This window comes from Miniopterus schreibersii, assembly GCF_964146895.1.
Source record: "Miniopterus schreibersii genome assembly, chromosome: 11".
NCBI classification, from domain to species: Eukaryota; Metazoa; Chordata; class Mammalia; order Chiroptera; family Miniopteridae; genus Miniopterus; species Miniopterus schreibersii.
In genome coordinates, this window is record NC_138111.1 from 65,031,763 (window position 1) to 65,057,963 (window position 26,201).

General features: G+C 44.5%; 1 protein-coding gene across 1 annotated transcript in view; it reads right to left on the reverse strand.

The window, feature by feature from the left end:
* Nucleotides 1-26,201, reverse strand: part of FBP2 (fructose-bisphosphatase 2) — a 38,008-nt gene that overhangs the window by 9,292 nt on the left and 2,515 nt on the right. The window contains exons 2-5 of the mRNA XM_081150475.1: nt 24,177-24,339; nt 21,399-21,491; nt 15,716-15,856; nt 10,029-10,166 (exon numbers count right to left, since the gene is read on the reverse strand). Of these exons, the coding sequence (XP_081006601.1) occupies nt 10,029-10,166; nt 15,716-15,856; nt 21,399-21,491; nt 24,177-24,339 (535 nt within the window). The remainder of the gene's footprint in view (nt 1-10,028; nt 10,167-15,715; nt 15,857-21,398; nt 21,492-24,176; nt 24,340-26,201) is intronic.

Sequence of the window (26,201 nt, forward strand, 5' to 3'; positions counted from 1 at the left end):
GGGAAGTTTTAGGATGAAAAAGATGTATGTTCATAGGCAGAAAGGAAATAACCAATAGAGAACAGGAAGATGTAAATACAGGGGAAGGAAGATTGAGCGAGGAGGAAGAGATGGGGCTGAGAGCACAGGTGGGAGGATGAACTTTGGGCGTGAGGTCATTAAAAAGGGAAGAGATTGTCATGTGTTCCCAGGTGAGAGGTAGAGAGCTGATGGAAGGTGTTTTCTCTGTCAGATAGGACCAAGGCCAAATGCAAGATGCTGATCGGCACTAACAGACCAGTCAATGTGGTGACGTCATTTGCGGGGCCGCCATTGCTTCGTACTGTTCGGTACATGCATTAGAGTAGAGGGTCCAGGAGTGACTCAGGGTCAGGAGAAAGTAGAAGGGTAAGGAGCTGAGGGGGTAGAGGATGTGGGTGGAAGTTGGTATCATCAGCCATAGGATGGAGGCTGTTGGGGTGTCAGTGAGGTCAGGAGAGGAACAAAGGACAGAGACAAGAGGACCCTGACAATACATAGGGACAAAGAGGAAGAATCGAGGGGCATGATGAACTCCAAGTCAGGGCTGGGGACATGGCGGTGTGTGCTATGGACCAAGCGTTTCTGTCCCCTCTCAAATTCATATGTGGAGGTCCTAACCCCAACGCTATGGTGATAGGAGGTGGGCCACTGGGAGGTGATTGGGTCATGAGGGTGGAACCCTTGTGAAGGTATCAGTGCCTTCTAGAAGAAACCCCAGAGAGCTCCCTCACTCCTCTGCCATTCGAGGATGCAGTGTGAAGATTGCCATCCATAAGCCAGGAAGAGAGCTCTCACCAGATACCAAATCTGCCAGCACCTTCATCTTGAACTTCTAGCTTCCAGACTGTGAGAAATAAATTTCTGCTGTTTATTACCTGTCAGTCTATGGTATTCCATTATGGCAGCCCAAATGGATAAAGACACAATGTAAGAAATATGAAAGGCAAGGGGGCTGTTTGAAGAGTAAACATGAGTTTTTTACAGTGTCAAAATTCAGCAGTGTCTAAGAACTGATGATCCCTAGGATTTAGCTATTGAATCAGTAGGATGAACTGAAATTGAGATGAATATATCTGGAGATAAGGCGCTATAAGAAACCAGCTACTGGAAGGACCCTGGACTTTCAAATCACTCCAGGTGTTGGCAAAAGTCAGAGTGAAAAGAGATAATGAATCACATGCCACAGTTTTGATGAAAGTCATGAAGAGGTCACATAGCACAGCGATGTTTTCAAACTTTTAAAAAAAGAAATACATTTTATGAAAAACACAGTGTGCATTCAAACACACACACATGGCTGAAATAAAACAAGTGTTTTGCAAAAACAATTATTTTATTTACTAGTTTCTATTCTATTCTATTCATTTCATTTCATTCTGTTCTGTTGTAATGTCATCTAAAAATAAATGGTGGTAACAACTCCCTACACTAATTTCATCCCCACTAATGGGTTGCACAGCATTCATGGGCTCTGGATTCAGGCGGTCTACATTTTAATCCTGGTTCAATGGGGTCACCTTAAACAAGTTACTTGACTGTTCACTTGGAACAGCACCTGACACCATTTACACAGGCTACTATTATCAATGTGAAGTAGAAGAGTGCAGTCAGGGTCAGGAGAAGCCGCTATTGTCAGGGGACAGCAATGGCAAAGGAGATGCTCTCTCCACAGTAGAGAAGGGCAGGAATCATCTGCACCGCTCCCCACCTCCTGGGTGTGGTGTGTGGTTGAATGGGGTCAGAACACACAGATCCTGCAGGGAAGCAAAGGCCTCCGGGGATGACCAGGAGGGGAGGAGCACTCTGCCCACTCTCACTGGAGTCGGGCTTCTGGGAGGCACAGCATTAGGACAGAAAGGTGACTTCTTCAAAATGGAATGATCTATTTTCTTTCTTTCTTTCTTTTTTAGGTGCAAAGTATTTATTTTAAAATACAAAAAGAAATAACAACATATTACAAAAATTTTAAGCTATATTATATTAAATATCACAAAATCCCAAAAAAGAATATGCTATTTTTATTAATTAACTACCTGATAAACTTTTCCCCTTAACTTTTTTGGGGTCGCATACTGTTTGGCCTCTTCAAATGACATGGCTTTATCGTAATTTCTATAAAAAGAATGGCTATTCAGTAACACGTGTCCATTGCACATATTCACAAAATGCAGAGAAAATGAAGAACCTTAGAAGTTCAACTTCCAGAAACCATATTAACAAAATGGCACGTTCTCTGAAGACATTTTATGCACATATGCAACTATATACATATATTTGTGTGCATGAACATCTACACACACATATACAATTATATACAGGAAATTAGATTTAGTTCTTTACTCCACTTCTTTCATACAGTATTTTGTGGACATACTTCAATATCAATATACTGTATTAAGAATGACTTATCTTTCTAATGGATGAATAGACGTGTAGCACAATATTGGATATTGTGGATGCCCATAATATATTAACCCACCCTGATGAATGGATACTTCAGTTATTCCTTTTGTTGTTGTTATAAACAGTGCTGCAATGAGATATCCTTGTGCATTTATCTCGTTTCACTTGACCTATTACTTTGTTAGGATAAACTCCTGGGGGAATTTAAGATAAACTGCTGAGTTAACGATACGGATATTTAATATTTAAAATCATATTGACAGGCCCTAGCTTGGTAGCTCAGTTGGTTAGAACATCATCCCTATAGAACAAGGTTGCAGGTTCAATCCCTGGTCAGGGCATATATAAAAATCAACCAATGAATACATGAATAAGTGGTGCAACAAATCAAACTCTCTCTTTCCCTCTCTCTCTGTATCCCTTCCTCTCTCTCTGTCTCAAAACAATCCATAAGTGAAAAATCATAGCCTGACCCACATGGCTCAGTGGTTGAGCATAGACCTAGGATCCAGGAGATTGCAGTTCGATTCCTGGTCAGGGCACATCCCCAGGTTGCGGGCTCGATCCCCAGTAGGAGGCAGCTGATCAGTGATATCTTTCTCATCACTGACGCTTCTATCTCTCTCTCCCTCTCCCTTCCTCTCTCTGAAATCAATAAAGATATATATATATATATTTTAAATCATATGGCCAGATTGCCCTCCAGAAAAGTTGTGATGTTGATGTTTTCATTAACAACTGAAGACTAACTGGAAAGCACCCTCAGAACCAAGGAGGGAAAGTGGAGACCACATAGACACCGGTAGGAAGTGCAGAGGAGCGAGAAAGCTGGCTGGGCTCCCACAGGCAGCAGCTGAAGGTCTGGAGGAAGATCTCAGCTGTGGGGGATTCCCACTGAGGACTCTGGGGTCTAAAACCCAGGATGGGCTTCCCAGCCAAGAGCACCAGAACTGAGAAAGGTGCCAACATATCATCTGGCTGTGAAAAGCATCTGGGCTTTTGTCTGCCAGGGAGAGATGGCTGGAAATGCAGGCACCCTCTTAAAGAGCCAATGCACAAAGTTTTTTTGTGCAGTCACTCACCTTGGGCTCTAGCAGAAGGAAGGCAGAGTGAAAAGAAGCTGTGTGAGGAGAATCTAGGGTTGTGGGCTCTGGAGATAGAGCTCAGAGGGCACCCATCTGGATTCCTGTGCCGAGTCATTCCCCTATGCTGCAGAGGGCATCTTTCACAGGCAGAAATTTACCTTCTAAGCAGCTTTTGCTTGGAGGGGAAGCAATTGCCCCACCCTGCTAGAAAACCTCTCACCCTACCCCATGGAGTCTCTATAGCCTGAGGCTTATTAAGAGATTGATAACACACTGTGGAGTTTCTACAGCCTGAGGCTCATTAAGAGAACCAGATTAATCAGCTTGCAGGCAGACGTGGACCTCAGAGTGCTTCGATTCTTTGCCTGATCTGCTTCTGGACCCAGGCCCTGAAAAAGCAGACTTTGGTGTGCATCTTGGTCCTGTCCAAATGCACCCAGCGCTAACAGAGGGGACCTCTAGCCATGGGTTGTGAATAGCTCCAAACAAGGTATTCAAGGCAAGTCACAAAAGCGTCTGACATTGGCTTGCACCAGAGGCCCTCTAAAAAGACTGAGAGTCCTGGCATATCTACCTAATACATTGAAATAAACCCGAATAGGCAGCCAAAATGGGAAGACAAAAAAACAAGCCCCAAATGAAAGAACAAGAGAATTCTCCAGATGAAGAACTAAGTGAAATCGAGATAAGCAATCTAACAGATATAGAGTTCAGAATACTGATTGATAAGATGATGAGAAAAGATAGGGAAACTATGAAGGAAATCAAGAATGACATAGCAGAAATAAAGACTATATTGGAAGGAATAAACAGCAGAGTACAGGAAGCTGAGGATCAGGTCAGTGAATTAGAAGACAGGGTAGAAAAAAATCACTCAATCAGAGATCCAAAAAGGAAAAACAATTAAAAAACAGGAAGACATTCTAAGGGAGCTGTGGGACAACATAAAACATAACAATATTTGCATCATAGGAGTGCCAGAAGGAGAAGAAAATAAGCAAGCAATAGAGGATTTGTCTGAAGAAATAATGGCAGAAAACTTCCCTAACTTGGTCAAGGAAAAAGTCACACAAGTTCAGGAGGCACAGAGAAGAATCCAAAGAGGCCCACCCCCAGACACATTATAATTAAAATGCCAAAAATTCACGACATAGAGAGAATCTTAAGGCAGCAAGAGAAAAGCAAGCTGTTACTTACAAAGGATGTCCCATAAAGCTGTCAGCTGACTCCTCATCAGAAACTCTACAGGCCAGAAGGGAATGGCATGAAGTATTCAAGGTAATGCAAAACAAGGATCTGAAACCAAGCCTGCTCTATCCAGCAAGGCTATCATTCAAAATAGGTATTTGAATAAAGAGCTCCCCCCACACAAAAAAAGACTAAAGAAGTTTATCACCACCAAACCAGCATTGCAGGAAATGTTAAAGGGACTGCTATAATAATAAGAAGAAATAAAAAGAGAAACATAGGCACAAAGAATTAAAATGGCAAAAGATAAGTATCTATCAATAATAGCCTTAAATGTAAATAGATTAAATGTTCCAATAAAAAGACATAGGGTGGCTGAATGGGTAAGAAAATATGACCAAAATATATGCAGTCTACAAGAGACCCACCTCAGAACAAAAGACTCATACAGGATGAGAGTGAAAGGATGGAAAAAAATAGTCCATGAAAAAAAAACTTGAGCAGCAATACTCATATCTGACAAAATAGACTTCAAAATGAAGACCGTAATTGGAGATAAGAAAGGTCACTATATAATACTAAAGGGATCAATCCAAGAAGAGGATATAGCCCTGATAAGTATATATGCACCGAACATAGGAGTACCTACATTTATTTTTTTTTAAAAAATTCCAGATAACTTTAAGGGAGAGATTGACAGTAATACAATCTTACTAGGGGATTTTAACACCTTGCTGACTTCACTGGATAGGTCTTCCTGACAAAAAATCAACATGGAAACAGTGACCCTAAATGACACACTAGAGCAGAGGGATTTAATTGATATTTACAGAACATTCGACCCCAAAGTGGCAGAATATACATTCTTCTCAAGTGCACATGGGACATTCTCAAAATTGACCAGATGTTAGGATACAAAACAGGTCTCTACAAGTTCCAGAAGATTGAAATCATATCAAACATCTTGGACCACAGTGGCATGAAATTAGAAATCAACTACAATAAAACCACTGAAAAACATTCAAACATATGGAGGCTTAATAGCATGTTATGAAGCAATGAACGGGTTACCAAAGAGATCAAGGAAGAAATCAAAAACTTCCTGGAAACAAATGAAAATGAACACACAACAACCTCAGATCTGTGGGACACAATGAAAGCAGTCCTGAGAGGGAAGCTCATAGCACCACAAGCCTGCCTCAAAAAACAAGAAAAACTTCTAATAGACTCTTTAATCCTACAACTTAAAAACTTAGAAACAGAACAAGAAGAAAAGCCCAGGGTAAATAAAAGGAAGGAATTAATAAAGATCAGAGCAGAAATAAATTACATAGAGACTAAAAAAAATAATAATAAAAAATAAAAAAAATCAATGAAACCAAGAGCTGCTTCTTTGAAAAGATAAACAAGATTGATGAACATTTAGCCAGACTCATCAAGAAAGAAAGAGAGGACCCAAATAAATAACATCAGAAATGAAAGAGGTGAAGTAACAATTGACCCAATATAAATACAACGGATTGTAAGAAAATACTATGAACGACTATACACCACCAAGCTGGAAAGCCTGGATGAAATGGACAAATTTCTTGGAAAATACAAACTTCTAAACCTCAATCCAGAAGAGTTAGAAAATCTGAAGAGGCTGATAACTGCTGATGAAGTTGAAGCAGTAATCAAAGGGCTCCCAGCACACAAAAGCCCTGATCCAGATGGCTTCACAGGGGAGTTTTACCAAATATTCAAAGAAGAACTAACACCTATCATCCTCAAACTATTCCAAAATGTTCAAGAGGAAGGAACACTTCCAACCTCTTTTTACAAGGCCAGCATTAGCCTGATTCCAAAACCAGATAAAGACACTAAAAAAAAAGAGAATTGCAGGCCAATATCCCTGATGAACATAAATGCTAAAATACTCTACAAAATATTAGCAAATTGGATCCAGCAATATATTAATAAGATCATACACTGTGACGAAGTGGGATTTATTCCAGGGATGCAAGGATGGTACAATATTCGCAAATCAATAAAAGTAATACATCACATAAACAAATTGAAAGACAAAAACCACATGATCATATCAATAGGTGCATAAAAAGCATTTGATAAAATCCAACACTCATTTTTGATAAAAAACTCTCAGCAAAGTGGGAATAGAGGTATCATACCTCAACCTAATAAAGGCCATATATGACAAACCTACAGCCAACATCATATCCAATGGGCAAAAACTAAAACCATTTCCCCTAGGAATAGGAACAAGACGAGGGTGCCCACTCTCACCACTGTTATTCAACTTAGTACTGGAAGTACTAGCCACAGCGATCAGACAAGAAGAAAACATAAAAGGCATCCAAATTGGAAAAGAGGAAGTAAAACTGTCATTATTTGTAGATAACATGATATTGTGCATAGAAAATCCCAAAGACTCCACCAAAAAACTCCTAGATTTAATAAATGAATTCGGCAAGGCAGTAACATACAAAATTAACACCTAGAAATCAACTGCATTTTTTTTCTTTTTAAAAAATATATCTTTATTGATTTCAGAGAGAGGAAAGGAGATGGAGAGAGAGAGATAGAAACATCAATGATGAGAGTCATTGATCAGCTGCAGCCTGCAACTCAGGCATGTGCCCTGACAGGGAATCAAACCCCCATCACCTGGATCCTAGGTTGACGCTCAACTGCTGAGCCATGCCCAGCTGGGCTCAACTGAATTTTTATACACCAATAATGTACTCTCTGAAAGAGAAACTAAAAGAACAATCCCATTTACCATTGCAACAAAAAAATTAAGATACTTAGGAATAAATTTAACCAAGGTGGTAAAAGACCTGTACTTGGAAAACTGCAGGATGTTGCAAAAAGAGATAGAGGAAGATACAAACAAGTGGAATAATATACCATGTTCATGGATTAGAAGAATTAAAGTCATTAAGATGTTTATACTACCCAAAGCAATCTATAAATTCAATGCAATACCTATTAAAGTACCAACAGCATATTTCACAGATCTAGAACAAACACTTTGAAAATTTATATGAAACCAAAAAAGACCCTGAATAGCCACGGCAATCCTGAGAAAGAAGAACAAAGTTGGAGAGATCACGATACCAGATATCAAGTTATACTACAAAGCCACTGTAATCCAACCAGCCTGGTACTGGCACAAGAACAGGCATATAGATCAGTGGAACAAAACAGAGACCCCAGAAATCTACTCAAGCCATTAGGCTCAATTAATATTTGACAAAAAAGCAAGAACATATAATAGAGTAAAAACAGTCTCTTCAATAAATGGTGTTGGGAAAATTGGACAGGTACATGCAAAAAAATGAAAATAGACCACCAACTTACACCAACACATAAATAAACTCAAAATGGATAAAAGACTTAAATGTAAGACATGAAACCATAAAAATCCTAGAAGAAAACATAGGCAGCAAAATCTCAGACGTTTCTCATAGCAATATGTTCGCCAATACATCTCCTAGGGCAAGAGAAACAAAGGAGAAAATAAACAAATGGGACTGCATCAAAATAAAAAGCTTCTGCACAGCAAGAAAAAATCATCAACAAAATGAAAAGGGAGCCCACTGTATGGGAGGACATATTTGCCAAGGACACATCTGATAAAGGGTTAATATCTTAAATATATAAGGAATTCATACAACTTAACAAAAGGAAGACAAACAATCCAGTTAAAAAATGGGCAGAAGACCTAAATAAACATTTCTTCAAAGAGGGCATACCAATGGCCAAGAGACGTGTGAAAAAATGCTCAAAGTCACTAATCAGAGAGATGCATATTAAAACCTCAATGAGGTATCACTTCACACCTGTCAGAATGGCTCCATCAACAAATCATTGAACAAGTGCTGGTGAGGGTGTGGGGAAAGGGGAACACTAGTACACTGCTGGTGGGAATGCAGACTGGTGCAGCCACTATGGAAAACAGTATAGAGGTTCCCCAAAAAATTAAAAATTGAACAGCCATTTGACCCAGTGATCCCACTTCTAGGAATATATCCTAAGAAACCCTAAAGGCCAATCAGAAAGAACTTATGCACCCCTATTTTCATAGCAGCACAATTTACAATAGCTAAGATCTGGAAACAGGCCAAGTGCCCATCAGTAGATGAGTAGACAAAAAGCTGTGGTACATTTACACCATGGAATACTATTGCAGCTGTAAAAAAGAAGGATCTCGTATCCTTTGGGACAGTATGGATGGACCTGGAGAGTAGTATGCTAAGTGAAATAAGACAGGCAGAGAAAAACAAGTACCCCATGATCTCATTCAGATGTGGAATTTAATAAACAAAATAAACTGATGAACAAAATAGATCCAGAGACATAGAAACATGGAGCAGACTGAGGGATCTCAGAGGGAAGGTGGGGGTTGGAAGGGTGTGTGGGAGAAAAAAAAAGAAACAACCTATTAGTCAAAATTGACTGGGTTTTGTTGTCAATAATAAAAAATGACACACACACACCCCCCAAAAAAAGAAAGAAACAGACAAAAGTAAAAGATATGTAAACTCTTCAAAGTTTTAATTTGAGGTCCGAGCATCCTGTTGACTCAGTGGCACCTGGTCCCATGGGATCCTGTAAGGAGCTTCCAGGGACAACTATGTCGGCTTCCCACACCAACACTTTTCCAATGTGTGAAAACAGGCCTCTCTTACCACATCTCCCAGAATTTAGTGAGAAAGGGTCCCACTCGTAAACAAGCTTTTGTTCTACTCCCAGTTTAGGCTAGGCTTTACACTTGATCTGGAAATTCGTTGACCATGTTCCCATTCCTGCCTTAAAAGCTCTCCCTGAACGGTGGGCATGCCTAATGGATTGTTTGGGCTGTATCAACAGTCACATGAAGTCCAGAACTTGGTGATCCCATTGAGAGTCAAAGAGCTTCCTAAAACCCGGGGTGAACACAAAGCCTCAATATTAGAGCATGTGAATGGGACTTTCAAATATAACGCTTCCATCTAAAAGCAAATATAACTGAGTGACAGAATCTATATAGGTAGTAGCCTAGAACACAAATGACTGAAGAGAGGTTCTGGCCTGAACCTCTGAGTTTTGGGAAAACATGGGCTCATTATAAAAAATTTCTCCTGGAAAAACTCAACTGGGGAGTATTATCTTTAGTAGGCAAACTGGCTATAAATGGTAGTGATTGCGTATGAAGGCAGAGTCTGCTACTCTCATACCGATCAGAGCCGTGGACTGCGGCACCAGCCTCTCCCAGCCAGGCCCTCAGACGCCATCGATACAGGAACCCACGGAGACAGCACTCCGCCCTTGGCTTTCTTCACTCACCTCAGGAAATTTCTTTTTCTGCACATACTCCGTGGTGGCAGCATCAAAATACTTGGCATAGCCCTCATTGAGGCTGTAAATCTTCCCTTTCTTTTTAATTTTGACCTCTTTTTCCACCAGAACAAATTCGCCAAGAGCCTAGAAAGTTGAAGAAAAATACCGCTAAGAAGAGAGATACCAGGGAACATGCCAAGAGCACACTCCCCGGCAATCAGAGAGCATTAGAAGGCGTGGGCCTCCTGGAAGGGCCCGGGGTTGCCAAGTCCTTGGGAAGCCTGCCCGGTGATATTTTCATGAGTTGTGTAAATACTGACAGTATTGAGCCTGCACAGGAGGCGTGAGCAGTAATATAACAGGAGATAAAATAATTCAGAGGGTAGTTTCCTTTGTAACTTTCACTGTCAGCCAGACTACTCATTTATAAGGAACCTAGCTGCGTTTATCCCCCAAGTCATCACCCTCAGTTCATTCCTAGTGTTTTCAGGAAGATCTGGGCCATTAACGACGAGAAGAACGCGTTACACAAAAGAGGTGGGGAATGCTGTTCAACCACTAATTTGTGGTCCAGTTATTTTATCTTAATGATTCAGTCTTGGAAACCATTAAAAGTCCCTGTTATCCCAGTAACTCTTACATGGGGTAAAGGGGAACTCCAATCAGAAACTGTATGCAGTTGGCATAAGGAATAGTTGATAAAAATTAAAGACATCCTCAGAATTATTAATAACATCGTGCCCAGTCCCCTTACAGCCACTGTGATCACTATCTGGAGGACACCTTCAGGTATCCTGGGTGCTGCTGATATCAGTTCCTGTGGATGTGATTAGCCATTGGCCAGCTGCACATTTCACCTTGAAAGGCTGGAAAGTAGCCCTAAGTCACTGGAAGGGAAATCAGAGCCTGGAAATGTAATCAGTTTTGATAAACCACAAGATGACAGCTCACAGCTGGCAACTAGACTAGAAACTTCCTAGAATATAAAGAGGCAAGGCCATGCTGATCACGCATGAAATAAGACAGTGACAAGGCTACTCAGCTACTGAGGAATGCCATGATAACTGCTTCTCTACCAGCGATTCCTCCCTCACTTTAATCTTCCCACCTCCTGGATAAAAAGTATTGAGATATATAATCGTTAATTGTACCCTTTTCCAGCCTACACCCAATCTAAAACTAACTTTCTCAACTCCTCAGAATCATCAAGCAAAGTAAGTGCTGTAAAGTTCAACTCCCTCTTAGCACAACCACCCACGGCTCCTCCACAACCCACTCTCTGTCACTCAGTACATCTAACTTATTTCTATTACAGGTATGTTCTTGATGGACTCTGGGTCATGAGCTTTAATATCCTGCTGAGGACATTTTTTGCTTTGGAGCAGCCTAGCATGGGGTCCCACTTCCTAAAGGCACCCTAACTTCCTTTGGGGAATTAACTCTTCTCTTTGGATGCCAGTCTAGGGAGACTCTAGCCCAAGGTCAGGCACTTGACTTAGTGTGGCACAGTACTCCTCGCTGGCATTTGAATGAGACAGAATCAGCGATGGTGTCCAGACCAGACTTGCTGTGCTGCCGGACCATTCCTGTGATTCCTGTTTCCTGGTCCTCTAGGCCTGCCCGTTTCTAGCCTGGGTCTTCAGCTTCCCGTGAATGCAGTAGCACCCTTTACTTAAGTGAGCCAGAATCCTTTTCTCTCTTGCTTACCAGGAAAGAACGAGACATATGCACAACTGTTGCATAGCTAATGCCATTCACTTGTTTATCTTTCCCTGAACCTGGGGGGGGCGGGGGGCTACTCAGACGCCTAGAGAGTTGTGCCCTCTTGGGAGATGGAGATGGTTGTGGAGCCTTACCCTAACCTGGAAAATATATTCCTTTGTTTTGACTCTGTGATCACTAACAACCACTGATTATTGAAAAGCTTCCCACGGGCCTGGTCAGTGTGGCTCAGTGGTGAGAATGTCCGCCTGAGCACCAAAGGATCGAGGGTTAGATTCCCGGTCAAGGGCACTTACCTGAGTTGCAGGCTCATCCCCGAACCTGCTCTGGGAGCATTTGGGAGGCAACCAACCCACGTGTCTCTCTCACATCAATGTTCCTTTCTCCCTCTGTCTCTCTCTCTCCCTCTCTCTCCCTCTCTCACTCTCTCTCTCTCTCTCCCTCCCACTCATTCTGAAAAGCAATGGAAAAATATCCTCTGGTGAGGATTAAAAAAATAAATAAAAAATAAAACGCAATGGAAAAAATATCAGTGAGGATTAACAACAACAACAAAAAAAATCAAAAAGCTACCCACGGCTTTGAGGAGAAGGTACCTCATCATTAGGCACTGTATCTTTGTCACTCAGAAACAACACAGGCCATTTGTAAACGATGCCTCGACACTGTGGCTTATACCACAGCTGAGAGTTCGGTTAGCACGAGGTGGTCCCTCTGTGCCTGCACACAAAGTGTTCTTAACAAAATCAAGTCATCAGCCCTGCAAACTCACAGATCAGACAGGCTCTGGTTGACCCACCAAGGAAGTCTGCCCTCTGAGTCCCTGCCCAAGTAACCCGCTGGCCACTCGCCATGAGTTTTCTATCTGTTTCAACTGCCATAAACTACTTCAACTTGAAGTCAACCTCCCTAACAAGCCCTAAGCTTCCCACACGGAGTCTTTGATCAAATGTCCTTTATAGTAGGGTGTTGTGATCCAAAGGGATTTCAGGCTAATAAAGAAGGATTGGCAGAGATTATATAGTGATTTGTCTCTTTTTTCTGATGTGCAGTCGAACTCTCAGGCCTACGTAAGTCCAGACCAAGTCCCCTGTCATGATTGAAGATGGAAAACATCGGCTGTGTCTCTAGAATCCTTAAGTTGTGCCCCTAAGCCAAATGCACCTACCTATTGCCTTTAGAAACACTGAGGAATGTTCTTGGATATATTTTGCTTGCAATCAAGAGCAATTTACTCAAAATTGATATAGTAGTTAAGCACAAGACTGCCTGTAAATAGGTGTTCTGGGACCAATTCTAACGTGTGTGTGTGTCTCAGACACACCAGCAGGTGTATGACAATTCAGGTTGATTCAACTCAACTCTGACACTACCCGGAGATAGCATCGGATTCCAGGGCCTAAGGGTTCAGTCCTACAAGACTGCTTCCACCCTCCACCTATGCTCCTGACTGACCGGCTATAGTCAGAGGTTTATAGAAGACCCAGTACCTCCTCTTCAGGTTTGATTAATTTGCTAGTGTGGTTCAGAACTCAGACAAATATTTTATCTACTAGATTACCAATTTATTATAAAAGAATATAACTCATGGACAGCCAAATGGAAGAGATACACAGGGCAAGGTATAAGCAAACGGCTCAGACCTCTCCAGGCATACTACTATCCCCAATCTCCGTGTGTTCACCAACTGGAAAGGTCTCTGAACACCATTTTTGGGGGGTTTTATGGAGGCTTCATTACATAAGCATGATTGATTAAATCGCTGGCCATTGGTGACTGGGTCAGCCGTCAGCTCCTCTCCCCTCCCTGGAGATCAGAGGGTGGGAATGAGAGTTCCAACCCTGTAATCACATGGTTGGCTCCATTGGTAACAAGCCCCCAGCCTCTCTCTGAAAGTCACCTCAATAACATAAGACACCTTTATCATTCTTAATACTTAGGACATTTCAAGAGTTTTGAGAGCTGTGAGCCAGGAACCTCGGATAAAAATCAAATGTATAGGAGGAATATATTTTGGTCACGTGAATGACCAAATATATACTTTTCTTAGAAGTCACAATATTGCAGCCTGTGTGACTCCTGGCTCCCGAGCTACTAGTGTGACCTTGGGCAAGTTATTTACCTTCTTTGTGCCTCACTTTCCTCATCTGAAAATGGGAAAAATAGTAGGACCTACCTTAGAGGGCTGCTGTGAGGTTTAAATGCACTCACACATGTAAATTGCTTGGAACAGATACCTACTGCCCACTTAATAAGCTCTGTATAACTGTTACCCATTACTCCAGAACAATTTTAGAAAGGTCGTTGTATGGTCTGAGGGTAGTGTTTGTGAACTACAGAATTTCTCCAGTTTCACCTGTGTCTTTGAAAATAAGGAGAATTCAGGGTATCCAGTAAACTGAAACATCAGTGGGTTTTAATCTGATGAGTTTAAATGTGAAAAGTTTGTATTTGAAAAGATACTAGATTTTCCTATTATAAAGTTTGGCTTAACTGTTTTGAAGTTTTGTAGCCCCCTTCCTTCCACACACAGCACCAACATGTAAACCCCACCAGGGTTGGAATATCTGTCGGCTTGATCAGTGCTGGTCTCCCCCGAGAACGGTGCTGTGGGACCTACTAGATGCTTAATAAGCATCTGTAAGTTCAAATGAAATTGAAACACTGAACAAGTGCTTTTTACTTACTGAGTACTAGAAACTTTGAAATGACCTTCTGTCAAAATAATTTGAATTTTCACAAGACCTGACTATATTTGGCAAAGTAGCTCACAAGTGATAGACAGAGCATCCAGCATTTTAAAGAGAAATTCTCCAAGTTACAAATATTTTCCAAAATTTCTGCTGAACATTTTTACTGTACTTGCCATGAAAGCTCAGCCCTATTTGTTGAGCTCTGGTGGTTTTATTGGATTCTTTCTTCCTTTAGGCAGCACCAGGCTCATCTACCCTGGGGCTGTGCTCCTTCCCTCCTGCATCTCACGGTGAGAAACGGAGCGTAACCCAGAACCCGGCAGAGCCACTTCCCACCGCTCTCGCCTCCTATTGGAAGAACGTGTAGATTAAGGGCGTCCTCCCAACCCATGGTGTCGCTGTCCTAGGGTAGCCACTAGTCACATGTGCTGTCTAAGTTAATTAAAATGAAGTAGCATTTTAAACCCGGCTCCTCGGGCACACTGGCCTCACTGCAGTGCTCAACAGTCCCATGAGGCGATGGCTATCGTATTAGACAGCGCAGGCCCCCAAACATCTCCATTGCCACAGGAGGTTCTGTTGGATGGCGCTGCATAAAGAATTCATGTTTCTGTCTGGAAATCTGCAGCAATGATCATAAATCATTGTATTCCCATAAACCAAAGAGGAATGAACTCTAAGGGCAGGGCCTAAGAGGAGAGGACCGAGCCTGCAGAACCCCTCAAATTCCCTCACTTGGACAAAGGTCCTTAATGTTTCTTGATGATGCTGTTGGCTCCCCAGACTAGACTCTCTGGCCCCAGGAGCAAGTATTAAGAATGACCAGGGCCCTGGCCGGGTGGCTTAGTTGGTTAGAGCATCGTCCTAATACACCAAGGTTGTGGGTTCAATCCCTGGTCAGGGCACATACAAGAATCAACCAATGGCCCTGGCAGGTGTTTCTCAGTGGTTAGAGCACTGGCCTATGCACCAAAGGGTTGTGGGTTTGATTCCCAGTCAAGGGCATGTACCTGGGTTCCAGGTTCGATTCCCAGCCCCAGTCAGGGTGTGTGTGGGAGGCAACCTATCGATGTGTGTCTCTCTCTTTCTCTCTCTCCCCCTCACATTCTCTCTATAAACCAATGGAAAAAATATCCTTGGGGAGGGATTAACAACAAAAAGCATCAACCAATGAATGTATAAATAAGTGGAACAACAAATCGATGTCTCCAGGAAATTACCCCAGGGGACTAGAATTACAGAGCCCCAAGTGCTGACACTGTCATATTGGCTACTCACTGGGTCAAGCATGAAGAGGTCCACTCCTTGCCCAGTGGAAAGAGCCACCAGGGTGGCACTGCCGTACAGGGCATAGCCCGCGGCCACGATATTGCGGCCTGGCTGCAGGGCATCCTTTTCAGAAGGCTCGTCCTCTGAGCTCTGGGGGAGAGAGGAGAGAAACAGGGTGCGTTACTGTCTCTGGAGAGAACCCTTTGCCAAGGCGTGGGCTTCTTAACTCTCCCGAAGAATAACTTTTAAGGGTCAAATAAAAACGTGTATTGATATGGGACTCTGTATCTCTCAAGTGCTTTTGCGTTATGTTTCTGCGGAACAATGGAGAGACTCTAGGGCCCTCATTTGAAAGAGAAAGGATGGTGGTCAGAAAGGCACTCACATAACCTCTTGAAACCAGTGAGCGATAAAGCTGGGGCTGGACCACAGCACGTAGCTAGAACAGCATCACTCTCAACAGCTAACGAAACACAGGGCAGCATGCCCTCTGCTAGTGACACCCTAGCAACTTTATTCTAAAACCAAATCCCACCCTTCTTTAAGGCTTTCTTTAAAATGTTGCTTTCCCTTTAATATTCTTCTAGGGCTACATTTAATTTAATTAAAAATGGCACACTCCTTTTAATATTTTCCTTACTTTTACCATCTTGCATTCTTTCCAACACATTTTTAAAAACGAATTACATTTTCATCTGACTTGTGTGTAGGTGCTCAGTGATCTGGCTTTATTTCCAGGTTCCCAGGCCACACACGGATTCTGAGAAGCAGGCCCCAGAACAGGGGTTCTCAGAGTGGACGTGGCATCAGCATCAGCATCAGCATCAGCTGAGATGTCTTGGATGTGCGTATCCCTGGGCCATGCCCCCTGCCTCCAGAGTCAGAAATGCTGGGCCCTCAGCATCAGCCCCTCAGGCAATTCTGACACACCCAGAAGTCTCAGAACCACTGCTCCAGGGCCTGGCCTCTAAGAACCTTCAGAGAAGTAGAAGGCAAAGGTGGTATTAGGTTTTTTAAATTAAAGTCTTTAGTCGTCCCCACTGAAGCTTTTGGAACACCTCTGCTCATCCATCAGAAGGATCACATTTTCTTCCTGTGAAACCAGAGTTGTCCCAGACCCAAGAATCTCCCTCCTCCAAGCCGATCCTGCGGCCTCTGCTGAGCGGCACACTCTCTCCTTGGTCCTCGGAAACTTGCACTGTGGCTTGAAGGAAATCACTCCTCCCCGACAGGTTCCACTGGCCTTTAATTACTCAGAGAATCCCTGGCCTTAAAAAAAATAGCTAGAAATACTTTCTAGATCACAAGACTTCCCTCCAGCTATTGCCCTATCTCTGCCCTCACCTGTGTCCTAGCGTCTGTACCCTTCATCTGGAGCCTGTCTACACTATCTTCCTCCTGTCCGCACCGCAGGCTGACCCTATCCACTAAACCTGGTGCATATTTTCCAGGCTTCCTCTTTCCTGACCTCTAGGCAGTGTTGGATCCTTTGGCTGCTGCCTCCCTGGGATGTGTCTCTCCAGAGCTTCTGTCCACCGCCCTCTTGTCTGGCTTTCATTCTAACTCTCTAGATGTGTCTTCTCATTTGCTTTTTCCAACTCCTCTTCTTTTTTTCTTTTTTAAAATATATCTTTTTATTGATTTCAGAGAGGAAAGGAGAGGGAGAGAGAGAGATAGAAACATCAATGATGAGAGAGTCATTGATCGAGCCCACAACCCAGGCATGTGCCCTGACCAGGAATCGAACCCTGATCACCTGGATCCTAGGTCGACGCTTAACCACCGAGCCACGCCCGGCCGGGCTCCAACTCCTCTTCTTAAACATTGGTATTCCTACTGGCTCCTCCCCAGCCCTGAGTGTCTATCCAGTGCAAAATGGACCTTCTTCATTGTGACCCTGTACAAAGTGGGGACCCTCAGCTGCTATATTTGTGTTATGAGTCCCAAACCCTCCCCACAAGTTTTATGGGGTCTAGGATGGATTCCTGACCCAAACTGGCCCAATCAGAGTCTCTGCTCCAGAAATCTGTATTTGGGGCTAGAACATTCTGGTTGACCTGGGAGCACTGGGGTGACCATCTTTCCTTTGTCATTGGCCAAAGAATCAGAAAAAAACAGGCCCACAGAGAGAGGAAAGGGTGCAGTGGCCATGGGGAGACAAGATGAGAGACTTTGAGGAAAAAAGCTTGACCCTTCTCTGGCCCAGGCCCTGTCTGAGGCCATATTTCTGTCTTGGGGTTTCCTGATTCATCCCTGCCATTTATACCAGAGTCCTGACTAATAAGCTCTCTTCTCAGTCTACACACTCCTCAGCAATCTCACCACCACCAGAGTTCCGAGCCCTACGCAGGTGTCAGTGCCTCCCAGACCTCCATGTTCATCTTTCCTGGCGGCCCAACTCTTAGAGCCACCTGCCTACAAGACACCCTTACTCAGGTATCCCACAGATGCCTCAAGCTCAACAAGGAATTCATCTGCCCTGTCTCACCCCCACAAACTTCCACTCTTCTCCCATTGCCCCCCATCTGAGCAAATAGCACCTTCATCTGACCAGTAGAAACCTGGGAATCACCTTCCCCTTCCTTTCACTAAGTCCAGTCAGTTCTATAACCCACTCTTCTCAGGTCTCTGCCCACCTCACCTCTGCCCTTTGGTCTGAGTGACCACCTGCCTGGTTCTGCCACTCTGTCCTTGCCCTGCTCAGATCTATGTCACTTCTCTATTTAAAACACTTCATTGATTTCCCACAGCCTTGATGCCCAACATTCTTAAAATATAAAAAGAACTCATATAACTCAATAGCAAAAACATAAAAAATATGATTTTAAAATGGGCAGAGGAATTGAATAGACATTTCCAAAGAAGGCATACAAAGGGCTAACAGGGATATGAAAAGATGTTTAAAAGTACCAATTATCAGGGAAATAGAAATCAAAACCACAATGAAATATCACCTCACATCCGTTAGAATGGATATTATCAAAAAGATGAGATAACAAGTGTTGGCGAGGGTGTGGAGAAAAGAAAATCCTTGTGCACTGATGATGGTAATGTAAGTTGGTGCAGTCACTGTGGAAACAGTACGGACGGTCTTTGAAAAATTCCATTTCTGGGTATATGTCTAAAGGAAATGAAATCACTATCTTGAAGACATACCTGCACCCCATGTTCACTGCAGCATTATTTACAAAAGCCTAGATATGGGACCAACCAAAGTGTCCATCAATGAATGAATTGATAAAGAAAATGTGGTGTGTATATATAATGGAATGTTATTCAGCCATAACAAAGAAGAAAATCCTGCTAGTTGCAGCAACATGGATGGACCTTGAGGGCATTGTGCTGAGTGAAAAAAGTCAGAAAGAGAAAGACAAATACTATGTGAGCTCACTTATATGTGGACTCTAAAAAAACAAACTCGTAGAAACAGAGAGCAGATTGGTGGTTGCCAGGGACAAGGGGTGGGGGGTGGGGGGGAATGGGTGAAGGCAGTCAAAAGGCACTTCCAATAATAAGATAAATAAGTTCTGGGGCTGTCGTAGGCAGCATGGTAACTATAGTTAATAATGCTGCACTGTGTGTTGGGAAGTTGCTGAGAGAGTAAATCATAAAAATTCTCATCACAAGAAAATAATTTGTAACTATGTGAGGTGATAGGTGTTAAATAAGTTTATTGTGTTGATAATTTCACAATATATAGATATACCAAGTCATTATGTTATACAACTAAAATGAATACAACATTACGTGTCAATTATATTTCACTAAAACTGGAGGAGGGAGTTATTAAGAGCTGTGATGGTGAAGTTAGGGTGCCTGTGTGAATCCCTGTCCTGACTGATGATGTTAATTGAGTTACTTACCTTCTCTGTGCTTCAATTTGTTCACCAGAAAGAAAAAAAAACCAGTGACTGTAGAATGTGCACCGGCCTCCGGGGCCGGCCCCGGAGCGCTGACTCGTGCTCAGCAGCCAGGAGCCAGAGCCGGGGGAAAACGCAGGTATCAGTCGCCTCAGAGATCCACCTGCAGGTCTTTTTTCAGAATCTCATGAAAATCGCACCAGCTATACCTCAAGGGGAAATGAAGCTCCTTTAGTCACCCCGCGGCTCAATTTTGCTTAGTCTTGAAGCATCTTCGTCTTAACTTTCTCAGATGCCAGAGAAGTGTCCTGTGTCCTCTCCTCCTCCCTCCACAAAAGCCTCCCTGTCTCTTCAATAAAAAGGAGGCGCAGCCGTCAGCGAGCGGAGGGCTCCTCCAGCCCACGCGGGCTTCGCGTCCCTTCTGTTCTCCGAGGCAGGAGGAGTGGACCCCTTGTCTGCGCCTTGCTTTTCTCCTCAGAAAGGAAGTTCAGGCTCATTCGCATTTTCTGCTAAGATTAGCTTTCTGCTAAGCTTTTGCCCTGAAAATCAAATTCTTGCCCCTTTTTTGGACAACCTCCAGCCAAGCATTATCCAGGTGTTCAGACAGAACCATAGATGGCAGGAGGCACCCCCACTCCTCCGGCACTTGCTTGGTCACAGGTAGTGTAAGGGAAAGAGTGTGTCCTGTGGAGCCAGGGAGATGGGCCTTGAAAACCAGTCTGAGGACCAGTTACCCATCTGAGCAGCCTGAGGCCTTCAAGTGCCGCTGGCCTCCTTCTGCCCCAAAGCCACAGGGCAAAGGCCCAGCCATCCTGACTGGGGCAGGGACTGATTCTCAGGTTGAGCAAGAGTGTGGCTTATGTGGTTTGTCATGAAGTGTCATGAAGTCACAAACCAACCCATATGATCCTGACTATTGTTAAGTACGTGGGGTAGATGGAATGGCCCCAGAGATGCCCTAATCCCCAGAATCAGGGGCTATTTTGTGTGACATGGCAAAAGGGACTTTGCAGATGTAATTAGAGTTACTTAATTTAATAGGCAGCTTATCCTAGACTATCCGGTGAGCCCATCAGACAAACCATTGAAAGCAGAGAACTTTCTGTGGCTGGAGGCAGGGCAATGAGGCGAAGTAAGGGTGTCAGAGAGGCCAGAAGTGTGGGAAAGACTTGCCCTGCCTTTGCTGGCTTTAAGGACATAGGAGTCACAAGTCAGGGATGCAGGAAGCCCCCAGAAACAGACTGATTCCAGCATCGCCAGCCAAGAATCAAGGGCCTCCTTGATTCTGAGTTCTGCCAACCACCTAAATGAGCCGGGAGGCTAATGCTACTCGAGCAGCCCAGCCTCTCCATAGGAGGCCAGACTGGCTGACACCAGATTTGGCCTTGGGAGGCCCGGAGCAGAGAACCAGCCACGCCAGCCAGACTGACCTGCAGGACTAGGAGGTCATCACTTCAAGCTCTAACGGCTGGGGAATTGTGGCAACGATAGAAAAGTACTGCAGTCAGATTTGAGATACGAAAAGAGGAAACAGATGCCTCCCGGGACCCAACCCCACATCTGACATTTGTGTCTCATCCAGGTTTTCAAAACAAGCCCCGTCTGTCCTCTGAGCCTGCCGCCCACGAAGGCAGCGGAGGGGAGAAGGGCATGATCTCCCCCGTCCCCCCAGGAAGGGGCCGGAGGCAGAGCGGGCTTCGCCGTTTGCTGACAGGGCCTCTCTGCCTGGTGGGACGACAGAGATTAGAATTCCAGACTCGCGGCTCCCAGGCCAGGAACCTTCCGGAAACCACCAGAGGAAAGTGGCATTAGAGATCAGCCTGTCTACTCACCTTTCTATAGATGGCAAAAATGGTTCCGATGGAGGCCAGACAGTCGATGTTGGACGATCCATCCAGTGGGTCAAAGCAGACCACGTATTTCCCCTAATGCACAGAGGAAGGGCCACTTCTGATGAGCACAGTCTAGGTAACACCACACCGCAAAGCGACTGAGAGCAGAGGGATGTTCTTATCAAAAGCTGCAATGACTTGAGGAGTGTGGAGTGCGCCGCTCAGGGCCCACCTGCCCACAACACGTGAGTCGGGGCCACGCAGGGCGATGAGGGTCCCCCCACCTCCAAAAAGCTTTCCCCTCCCCTCTGCCTCCTCTGGCTCCGCCCTCCCCTCCCACCTGGGCCCACGGGGACTGGGAGCTGCTGAAGCTGTGAGAGGAACCAAGGTCCGAGATGGGCATATTGCAGGGAAGGGGGGGAGCTGAAGATAAACTTGGACCCACTCCACCCACATCCTCAGTAGGGTCAGTTATGGATTTATTGAGAATGCTTTCTGACTCTTCTTTCCCCAGGCAGGCTTTTTTCATTTTAGAGCATTTGCCAAAAAAAATATTTTTTAAAAAATCAAAAAATCTCAGAGCCATGTGCCAGGGCCTCTGGGTCTGCCTTGTTAAGATAGCTGGCGTGCACAGGTACTCAGAAGAATGGAAGCGCTCTTCTGCATTTCACGGCGCCCAGCCCGCCGGCCTGAGGTGAAGCCCAGAAGGCCGGCGGGTGGGCCTGTGACAGCATGTGCTTCACACCCCCCCCTGCTGCTGTCACAGGCCGCCCCAGCCAGTATGACAGCCTCGGTGATGGGCGCTGGAGTCTCCTGGCCACTTAAACACGCTAATAACGCTTGAGCCCTGGCCGGGTAGCTCCATTGGTGAAGCATCGTCCCGATACACCGAGGTTGTGGGTTGGATCCCCGGTCAGGGCCATACAAGAACCAATTAATGCACAAATAAGTGGAACAACAAACTGATGTTTCTCGCTCTCTCTTTCCCTCTCTCTCTCAATCAATAAATAAAAATTTAAAAAAAATAATAATACACACTAAAAAAAAAACTTGAAGTAAAGTGAGAGTCACTAAAATTATTTTTCTCTGTCTTTCCATCGGGTAATGCCCTAGCTTGAGTTGAGCTTTATTTTTTTTTAACCCTAGTTCAACAGGGGTGGGCAGGGATGGTGGGAAAGGGCACAAAAAGTGGGGTAATTCTTAACTTAGAAATTTCCCATTCTCCCTGTGGATAATCCAACTTAGCCCATTCATTCATGCATGCATTCAACAGATGTTTGTTGGGCACCCAACACCTGTTGGAAAGTGTCTAAGGAACGTAAATGGGAACATATACGTTCTTGAAAGTATTCAAGAACCCGCATGAAGACCTGTGTAGCTCAGGCCAGCCAGGAAAGAAAGTGGTAGATTAGACTGGAGAAAGAATTGAAGGTCATATCAGTGAAAGTTGAAAATGAAAAGAAAAAGTGTGATTTAGCTTAAATTAGGTGACAAGAAGAGTAAAGTGCTTTGCACAGTCCCTGACATACAGTAGGTGCTTAATAAATTTGGTTTTACCTTTTCCATCCTACCAACTAATCATAAAGAAATGGCACTTTGTCCCTAATAAATTGAGGGCCAATAGTCCCAGCATCTATTCTGTGTTACTGTATCACAGCTGAACATGGTTGGCTTTTTTTGGCCACCAGCAACCTCTCTCTTCAGTAAACTGCCCATGAAACCAGAGTGGACATGGCCCCTCCCAGCTGTGCCCTGCACTAACAAACTTGACCACTGTATTAATGCAAGACAGCCACCATCCTTATGATTTATTTTCTATGTTAGTCTGACAGTGTGTCAGGAATGAAGCAACCTCTGCTGAAACCATAACCCCCTTGAGAAAGTGGGGGGGGGAGTAGAAGTGGGGAGGGGAAAAGCGAGAGGCTATATAGTAAGGCTCTTCCCAGGAACTCTGCTCTTCACTGAATTTGATGATTTTCAATTTACCCCCAAATGCCAGCACTTGTTACTGACGGGTACGTTAAACACAAATCCATGAACCCCGCTGCAGGGGAGCTCAGAGATGCAATATGTCCCCAGCAGTTAAGGCGTCTGGGAAGTGCTGGACTCTCTGTTTAACCTTCTGTGACTGTCTAACTCTCTGTAGCCTCAGGCTTGGCTGACTACCCAGAAAGCCAGAAGGCGGCCCAAAGATAAACACCAGGCCCCAGGAAGGAGGTTAGTGAATGTAAAGAGTGTGGATACCCACCTGATGTTATCTGCTAACTTAGAAAAGCATTGTGCTTTCTGGTGGTCTATGTGACTGCCCATCATACGGTTTTACTAGTAACCCCCTATAGAAAGAGACGTTGTCCTAGGAGGGTGTGGATTTACACCTGGCCACCACCACTAGGAGCAGCTGCTTTGCCTATGTTTGTAAGTTTCTCCTATTAAAGCTCTTAGGAATTTAGTAAGGCTACATGTCAGTTCTTTAGAATCGATCCTGAATGTAGGCTTTGGGGTTTTCCCCCAACACCCGCCCACTGAGGCATCTCCATAAATCACTCGGATTTATTTCCTGAATGACTCACTGCCCTGCTATGGAGTCTTTTTTTCCTAGACAGCATAAGACTTCCAACTAAAGAAGTATGCAACTGTTTCCGGAAAACAAACAAAAATAAAAATCTAAGCAATAGAGGAAAATCCCAGAAACAAGAAATGCGAGGCAACAGTCTTCTCGACTCAGTATCGCCACCTAGTGGACACAAGCAGAACCGCACCCCCACCTTCCACACGCACCCTCTTGTCCTTGGGCGTGATCATCGCCTCTTTATTCTCCTCTGACACCAGCACGCAGGTGCTGTAGGAGGACTGGAGCATGTTGATCACCAGGGAGTTGGACAGCACGTCCAGTTTCTTCACCTCATCCCCAGTCACGTTCACGCTGCCCGCAATCCCATACCTAAGGACAAAAAAAAAAGTTGACCGACATCAGTGAAGGATCCTGAGCTGCAACAAACAAGTCCAGACACTAACACACCACCTGTGTATCTGCCTTTCCCTTTATGACTCCGGAGTCTCCAAATTATAAGCACAGACCAAGTATGACACGTCCCCCAGCAGTGATTCTCGGCCTCCGGGATACTGTCCTGGGCCCCTCCTCCCAGCGTGCTAACCAGAGTCCAGTCCTGCTAAACTCAAGCCTGCCCTGAGCACTAGCTGGTGAAGACTCAGAGTTACAAAGTCAGACAACGCTACAATCAATGACTCCAAAAAAGTAAAGAACCATGACTTTCCAGCCCTGGAATTTCAATATTTGTTATTTATCCTCAAATAGTGGCCTGCTGTGCTGAATTAAAAATTGTCCTGCCATAAGTGGTGTTACTTGAATAAGAAGGAAATTTGGAGACTGACTTAACTAATTTAATATGGTTTTTCACTATCTCTTTTCAAGCAGTAACAGAAAGAGCACTGTTATAAAGTTCTATCTAGAGTCTTTGTGTTTTAGAGTATTAATATGCAAAGGTCTCACCCCTTCCACCCTCAAGGGAGGGATCCTCCAAATGTTTGAATCAGATCACTTGGCAGTCCAGAGTTCCCGAATCCCCACAGTGGAAGGGGAACCCTTCAGACCCCACCAGCAATACCTGTTCCCACACCGGCATTGTCTCTTGGGCCTCTCACCCTCACTTGGCCAGTCTCAGCCTCCAAGCACACACCTGCCTTATGACCAACCCCTGGGTTTGCTGCCCCACCCCCATGCTCTTTCACCCAAGAGCCACACGGCTACCACTCCACACAAGCCTTTTGCATTCCAACCGCTGTAAAGGTCCTGTGGCCACTAGCACCCAGCAAGCTGCTCCTCTCCTTTTCACCTTCACTCATGATGCTCCTCGCCCCCTAGGAATACTCCCCCCACACTGTCAGCTTTTCCCTGCTGGTCCTCCTGGCCCGCTCTGGAAGCTTCCCTGGTCCCCGTTCACTTTCCCAGCCCAAGCCAGGCACACCCTTGCCATCCAGTCCACAGCGGCTCACAATCTGTTCATGGGAATGTCTTTCCAGCTAGATTATCTGCCCATTGAGGCAAGAGGTGTAGCTACTGTATTTATTTCCACAGTATCCAGAGGCATAGGAGATGCTCAATACATGTCCACTGAATGGTGTAAAAGGAGGCAGGGCAGTAATTTCTCTTCCTCTCCCTTTTTAACACCATTTATTTGTTGACAAAATCCTCAGGTGGCCTAACAGGTAGCCAGGGCTGAGAACCTGGGATTTATCAACAAGTAATTTCCCAACCTCTTCCCACTGACAGCCTCTCCCCTCCCCCACAACCTTCCCCCATCACCTCATGTCTGCTGTGATGAGCCCGCTGCCTTGGAAAACAATGCTGTTAGCCTGGCCCGGAAGAGTGTAGCTCCTGATTCAGAATAAAAGCAAGCAAACAACAACAGCAAAGCTGGGTTATTTTGCATTGGAATTTAAAGGCACCTTAAACCCAGCTTCTTGTTTAATGCAGATTCTTGAGGTGGCTGCTACTGGTGAATGAAGAGCTAGGGCTCCCAAGGCCTGTGGTGGGCGAAGCTGAAAAACAGGTTCTCTGTCCTGTGCTTGCAAACGGCATCCCAATACCCCCAAACCACACCTTTACCCACCCCTCAACAGGCCCTCTCACCCTCCCTCCAGGTGCTGGGCTCCTGCTGTGTCATCCACACCCACACCCACACCCACGCCCACACCCCTCCTTCCAGAAGGAGTGGAGGCTCATTCACAACGAGATTGCCTGACAACTGCTCCGAGTGAGAGCATGGGTGAAGGGGTGTTTTG